The 7999-nt window shown below is 36.4% G+C and overlaps 1 protein-coding gene across 1 annotated transcript; it reads right to left on the bottom strand.

Moving 5' to 3' along the window:
• Positions 1 to 1752: 1752 nt before the first annotated feature.
• LOC149820880 (uncharacterized) lies at positions 1753 to 7647 on the bottom strand. The gene is made up of 2 exons (XM_089981859.1): positions 7473 to 7647; positions 1753 to 2291 (listed from the first exon to the last, which is right to left on the bottom strand). Exons 1-2 carry the CDS (start codon positions 7645 to 7647, stop codon positions 1753 to 1755), a joined length of 714 nt encoding a protein of 237 aa, XP_089837985.1.
• Positions 7648 to 7999: the final 352 nt, after the last annotated feature.

The raw sequence follows: 7999 nt of genomic DNA, 5'->3' as shown, positions 1-7999 counted from the left end.
GAACATGTCTTTGTATAGCATTGCATCATTTCACTGCATAGCATGTCAGTTTGAGATCCAGAACTTCTGATTTTCAAAATTGTCCATCCAGATTTGATTTTTAAACCTTTTCAAATTGATTTTTAAAACCCTGGGATTTCAAAATTACCAATCTTTCCCATTTTACCCCCAGGACTTTGAATTACAAAAATTTTCTTAAGAAAAACGACCTGGATATTTGGATATTGATTTTAAAGATTTTATCTCAAAACTTTTTGCAAAAGATTTTAAATCTCTTTACAAATTTTTTTACTTTTATCCATATTTTTGCCTTGAAAAACCAATTTTTTCAAATTCTTGAAAACAAATAATGTTTTATCTTGTATTTTCAAATAAATGGAGCGGGACCTGCCTTTGAACTAGCATCATACTCAGAATCTCAGGTAAGTTGTTTATTCTCAAGCGGGACCCACCCGAAGTTCATACCAATTTGCAAATTTTTCTTTTTAATTTCTCAATATTTATTTATTTATTTTTAGTTAGTGGGCCCACACACATGTGGCACCCCATTTGAAAATAAAAGATTTTACAAAACAAAATAAAGCTTTATTTTCAAAAGGATTTTAAAAGTGGATTGAGGTGGCATTTCCATAAAAGCCTCTCATTTATTTCCTTTTTATTTATTTGTTTTAATAAAATTTTTTTTTTAAGGAGGCAGCCTTAAATGGCACAACCAAATTTCCCTAAAGAAACAAATCTAATTTTGCCAAAAACTTAGGGAAATGAAGCCAAAGTTTAAAAAAAAAAAAACAAAACAAGATGCGCCTCTCTTGAAACGACTGTTTTCAAAAAAAATTCAAAAAAACTATAACGGAACCTCATGAATGGGGGAAGTGCTGCGTTTTTTTTTTTAGAAGGGAAAGTTTTTTTTAAAAAGGGGCAGGGCATTCACGAAAGGAGGGGGAGGAGCCGATTGAATTGGAGGCGTTTTTGGGTTTTGCAGGGTCTTCACCACCAGCGCCCTTGTCCATTGAAGGGGAAGGAGTTCGCATCTTCTTCAGTCCCAGCCGTAGGAGAGGCCACCACCAGCACCATTCTTCACTTTTCCTTCAGCCTTCAGCCCAACCAGCAGACATTTCAACGATTCCTGCATCCCCACTTCAACCCATCATCTCCAGCCAACGTTTTGCCCCTGTTCTTTAACCCATCCACACCAACAGGACCTCCAGCCAACTGCTGCTCCCCATCTTCATGCAATCCAGCAGAAATCCAGCGTGTTCCTGCTCTTTTTTTTTAGCACACCAGCTGAAATTGGGGCTGCCGCACATTCACCTCCACTTCAGCCCAGCCATTGAAAAAGACCTTTGTTGCTGCACTTTCCCTTCATCTAGCGTGAAGAAGGACTTCTCTTTCTTCAGCCCAGCAGAAGAACCAGCCAGCCTCTGCATCGTCTTCAGCCCAGCAGAAGAACCAGCCAGCGTCTCCCTCTTCTTCAGTCCAGCTACAAAGGATCGCCCTTTTCTGACATCTATAAGTCATGTGGTACGTGGATTCACAATTTAATCTTTAGTTTATTCATAGTGGTGGTTTGACAGCACCATAAATTGGGACTTTCATATCTAGCTTAGTATTTATTTTGTGTTTTGCATTTTGAATGCTAAAAAAAAAAAAAAATCTGTTTGCTAAGGCTATGGCTGGATATCACCATCTGAGTTACAATATCATGCTTTGTTTAGCTTAATGCTAAATTTCTGTTTGATGAAGCATTCATTGTCAATATTTCTCCCCAAGAAGATACCTCAAGTCTTCTTCAGTAGATGCCAACGGAGGTTGGTCCCTTCCATTTTGGCCATCAAACATTGTGATGGAATGCCGACTTGTTGAAGGAAGAACATGCCCCACCAGCAGCAGCAAAAACTCTCCACATTTTAATCTTAAATTCTCATTCACTTGTTGATCTTTGATAAGTTCTGCAACTTTCTCAATACCATGGCCTGCTTCAAAATCCATCTGATTAGCAGGTGCTTCAAGCATTAAAGAAATAATAGCATCCAAGCATGCACCTTGCTCAAGCACACCTCTAGTCGATAATATGTTCAAAAGTACCTTTATTCCCCTATGCTTATGAGCCAGAGTTCTGCTCTCCATGTGGAGGAGGCAACATCCTTCCAAAACTCTAAGAGCTAGAGCAACTTCATCATCTGTAGTTGGGCTAGTTATCTGAAAAGGCTCAAGACTGTAGATATGATCCAAATTAGGCACATTAATGTCTTTTGGTTGTGACAATGAATGCTCGAATAGCACCGGAACATCTGATTTTCAACCTATGCCTGTTTGCCAACTATTTTTGAATGTCTTAGCAATTGGGCTGTGGGAATGGCTGCAAAATGATTCATTTCCTGTAATTAGCTATATGAATGGCTGCAAAATGATTCATTTTCTGTAATTAGCTATGTAAGTGGTTGCAAAAAGATTCATTTCCTGCACTTAGCTATGTGAATGGCTGTGTGAAAATCATTCCTTGCTATTAGCTATGTGAAAGGGCTGTGTGAAAATCATTCCTTGCTATTAGCTATGTGAAAGGGCTATGTGAAAATCATTCCTTGCTATTAGCTATGTGAAAGGGCTGTGTGAAAATCATCTCCTACAATTGATTTTGTAAATGGCTGTGTGTGTGAATGGTTTATGAAAGTCATGTCATACAATTGATTTTGTGAATGGCTGTATGAAAATCAACTATTTTGATTGCGTGAATGGCTTATGGAAATCATTTCCTGCATGTATCCATTTTTTTTTCTGCTGCAGGTGTGCAGTCTTGATAATTAGTCATCTTCATGAACGGATATATCCATATCCGTTCTTGATCTATATACCATCTTTGGCATGCTTTGTTATTGGTATATGGGGAAGCTCCATACCCATTTTTATTGAAAAATACATTATAATTTGAGAAATATGGCTTCGCGAAATCCCCTACAAAAACTGTATATACCTGTATTTTCTAATTTTACCCATTATATGGAATTTTTTTTTATATGTATATTCTCCTATTATAGATATATATATATATTGATATGTATGTATACGTATATATGTGTATATATATGTATATATGTATATATGTATACATATATATATATATATATACTTATATATATATATATCCCTTCATGTGCATTGGATATCACATATATTTTTCTTTTCTTTTACTTTCTGTGAATATATCATCATTACCATATATCTTCGTTGTATATAGTATATATACCCATTTTTCTTGGTTATTTTGTACTAACTCTCATTTTGCTGGAAAATCTAGAAGATGCTGATTCCTTGTCTCTATTTCATTTTTTTTTACTTTATGTTATGCAATGTAACAATCCAATGCAAACCTTGGAATAAGATTTACTTTTACTGCTTAGATTAGGCCGCATCTCATATAGTTTGATTTCAGTAATATCCTGATTCTATGATGCATATATCTCAATTTTCCAAATTCACCGTGGATGAACACGAATGGCACGTGCACTGTGATCATCGCAAAATTTTTCCTCTCTTGTTGGTTTCTCTCTCTTCCTTCTCTTTTCCTTTTCTAACCTCTTATTTTTCTCCTTTTTGAAGGGAGAAGAATAAAAGAAAGAAAAGAAAGAGAAAAGAGAAAAGAAAGAAAGAAAGAGAGAAGATGAACTATTTTGCGCGATCTCACTTGACCTTGATTTGAAAAATATTTAGAAATTTAACTCGCCTCCGTTTTGAAAATATTGCGGGAAAATGGATAGACGGAATTCGCTCGTCGGTACGAGGTTCGACCGTTCCTGGCGCCTTTACCAGGGGTAATCTAATCAAGGATCGAATCTATGCCTTTTGCTTTGCCTAAATATAATCTAAGGATTTATTCTAACTCTAAATACACAAAGAATCATGCTTGTGCAATGCAAAGATGTATGCTATTTTGAAAAGCATGTTTTGAAGATTTCCATGTATCCGGAGATGAACTTGATAATGGAGTGAAGACATGTTTGAATCTTAACTTTAGAACTTGAGATAGATCACAGAAGTTCTAAGTTTTTGAAGTAAATCAGAGTTGGAAAAATAAATGAGAAAGAATGACTTGAAGCCTTGAAAATAAAAGGAAATGAAGTTTCGATAGTCAGAAATGGATTTTGAATTTGAACTTGAATTTAGGAAAGGAAATGAATACTTGAGATGGAATTTGAATTTAGATTTTGAAGTTGGTAAATTTAGAATGAATCTGAGAAATCCAGATGGTATTTAAAAATAGAGATGAATTTAAGAAATTCAAATGTGATTTGTAGATGGAATTGGATTTGAAATCTAAAATTGGAAATGGAATTAAATTCTGGATCCTAAGATAGAATGGATCTGAAGTATGAGATCCAAATGTAGAGTTGGACTCTGGATCCTAAGATGGATTTGGATCTGAAGTCTGAGATCCAATGTGCAATTGGATTCTGGATCCTAAAGGGGAATGGATCTGAAGTCTGAGATCCAAAGTGAAATTTGGATTTTGGATCCTAAAGGGGAATTGGATCTGAAATCTGAGATCCGAAGTGAAGTTGGATTCTGGATCCTAAGACGGAATTGGATCTGAAGTCTAAGATCCAAAGTGAAGTTGGATCTGGATCCTAAGATGGATTTGGATTTGAAGTCTAAGATCCAAAGTAGAGTTGGACTCTGGATCCTAAGATGGATTTTGGATCTAAAATCTGAGATTCAAAGTAGAATTGGGTTATGGATTCTAGAATCCTAAATGGAAATTGGATCCAAAATCTGAAATCCGAGATGCAATTTGGATCTAACTTTAGAGTTGGAGTTCCAGACTTGATTTGAGAATAAATAAATTTCAGAGTCAAATTGGACTTTGATTTTGGAGCTTTGAATTTGGAATCAAGAATCTCAAAGTTAGATTGAACTTTGAATTTTGGTTGGAGTTTTGAATGCATTTGGAATTTCAAAGTCAAATTTGAATTTTGAAATCTGATTTGAATCTGAATATAATAAAATGAATTTGAAATCTCAAAGTTAAATTGAACTTTGAGATTGAAAATGAAATAGAATTTGAAAAATGAGAGGATGAATTGGATTTGATAAGGATTGAAGATAGATTCAGGAAGATATTTACATTACTTGGAGTTTTTGAAAAAGGAATTTTGAAAATATGATGCAGTTCTATCCTAAATGATGAATGAATTTAAGTAACTTTGAAATTGGATTTTAAAAAGTTATTCCATTCTTTAAATGAATTAAGACAAGATTGAAGATATAATACATTCTTGACTATGGTCATTGAATGTATTATATAATAATCTATATTTCAATTCACGTGAAGAATGAAACACATTTTGTGCTTTTATAGAGTTTAAAATGAGATTAACTCTCAATATACCCTGACTATGGCCATTGGTATATATATTGAATTAATTTTAAATTAAACTCTGATAAAAGATGAAATATTTGAAAATATGATGATTTTTGAAAAGGATCCAGTGTGGATCCAATGTTATTTTATAAAAGATAAAAATCCTAAGTCTTGTTTACATCCTGACTATGGCCGTTGATGTAAATCATCAACTTAGGATTAATTTACCTCTTACGAAATGGTGCACGTGCCATTCGTGTAGCCATTTGTGAGAATTTGAGAAATAAAGGCCAAAAATGCATGAAAAACAAGTAATTCATGATATTTACAATGCTCATTCATTCTATCTAAAGCAAGAGATGAAAATTCTCATTCAATTCTAGCTATTGCAGCATTGAAATTAAAATTAAAATTACAAAATCCCAAACTTAGGGTGGAAAGTAGCATTTTTCATGTATTTCCTGCAAAACAGGGTTAGAACATAACAAAGATGCATATGGAAGAAAATCTCATATTGCATTTAGGATGCAAATGATGAGATGTTTATGCATATGAGAAAATGAATATATATGATATATTAGGTTAATGAGAACCCCACATGTGAGAAGGTATGTTCAGTGCCTTGGGCTGAACGAAGAATCTATAGGTATTTGCCTAATATATTACATCTATGCAAATGAAGGAAACATGTATGACAATGCTCATATAATGCTTATTGCTAATGAAGAGGGGTATTGGTAATGCAGGGAGTGAGCTGGGATAAAGATGATGTAGGAAAATGGGTTGAAGGATGTGGCTGATAGCAAGTGCACAAGTATTGGTGGCAGTATGAGGGATGAGGAGATGAAGTTGATGGGGTTAATTGGAAGTATAGGAAGCAATTATGAGTGAAAAGAGTAGTTGTAGAGTATGCTGAAGTAGGGATGAACATGTGTGAACCTGCTGTAAGTACAACAGGTAGAGGAACATAGATGGTGGCTGGGCTGCAATGTGGTGAATGGAGGATAGCCACTGTGCTGTGGAAGTGGCAATACAGGTGCAGAGGGAAAGGTGTACAACAGTGCTTTAATATGGTTTTGTGTCAGTAACTATATGTTGGGACCTACAGGTAGTGAATAAGTGAGTAAGTGTTGGGATTGCACCAGTGAAAGGGCCTATAACTAGGAGGTGCAAGTATGTGAGCTGAGTGAAGGTGGTACATGAGACTGTAATGTACAACAAGTAGGTAGATGATGGTGAAATGTGTAGCTCTGATATGCAAGAGAGTAAAAGATGCAACTCAGATGTGTCAGGTGAAACTGTGGTAGCAATGTAACAGGGAGGATGAAGTGACGACAGTGGGATGGGTGTATGAATGTGCACAACAGACGAAAGCAATGAAGAAGGTGTATGAGGGTATGTGATAGCTGGAAATATCTGCTATAAGTGTTGAATATGTGGGTGATAAAGGGTGATGTGCATGGGAAATGCAAAGGAAGATGAAGGTGCTTTGACAGGTGCAATAGTGGCAGTGCATGTGCAAAGGTACAGATGGCAGGTAAGTGGGAGATGAAGGTAGTGAAGGAAGGTGGGGACATGTGTTGTTGTGAAGGCAGCACATGTGATGTGCTATTGTAGGTGAAAGTGGCAAGGATTGAAGGTAGGGTGATAGTAGGTGAGTGTAGTTATGTGGAGCAGAGATATGGCTTGGAATTGTTGTATTGCTGCCTTTTGGCAAAGACGATAGTTGTGATGATCGCCTAGTTGGAGTAACTGAGCAAGGATGCAACTTCTGCTGCTGGGTCTGGGCTGGTGATGAGAAAGGTAATAGGTGATACAGTAGGTGGCTGAACAGTGAAAGCATGACATTCCAGTGCTGAAGGAGGTGAGTTGAGTATGATGGAAGCTGTGCAAGTGGATGTAAGTGGAGATGGAGTGTTAGCATTGGAGTTGTTGTATGGTACAATAGTGTTGGTGTACTAGGGTTGGAGAGGCATATCTCCATATTCTTTGTTCTTCCGCCTCAACAGAGATCTGGACTTCCTGTCTTTTACCTTGCTTTCAGTTTGGCTGTACTATGCCTCCACTTGAAAAGATGACCTTTGGCATGTGCCCTGAATGTACCAAGGAAGCAAACCATATGCTGCATCACACAAATCATCTTCAGACAGATTAGTAATCAGAGAAGGTAAACCAATTGGTCGGACATCATTTTCACTAAATTGCTGACACATCGGAACAGGTGACGTTGTTCTTGCATCCTTATATTTGACATCAGAACTTATAAATCTGTCATCAGCAAAATCCTCCATTGGGTGTGATGAACAGGGAAAGTCGGTTGACTCCATATTAACCACCAACTCAGAAGCATCACGCGGAAGTGGCTAACCTGAGGATTCTGGCTCTGTAACTAGAAAGAATGGGTATCATGATCATGATTGGCAAGTTCACCTCGTCATAGCTCCTTTTGGAAGCTTCAAAAATATCAAGAACTCTACCTTCTCGTGCACATTCAAGCACATAATTAGTGGATCCAGATCAACGTCCTCAGTATTAGAAACACCAACAGGAAACTGGACAACTTTTTATCAATTTGGAAGACGTAATGAAACAGATTTGAGTTTGCGAAATGGGATAAGAGCAAGGAACAACTTATGTTCATCT

This window comes from Nuphar pumila, chromosome 12, assembly GCF_984573655.1.
Source record: "Nuphar pumila chromosome 12, dmNupPumi1.hap1.1, whole genome shotgun sequence".
Taxonomy (NCBI): domain Eukaryota; kingdom Viridiplantae; phylum Streptophyta; class Magnoliopsida; order Nymphaeales; family Nymphaeaceae; genus Nuphar; species Nuphar pumila.
This window is presented reverse-complemented; position numbering and strand designations above follow the sequence as displayed.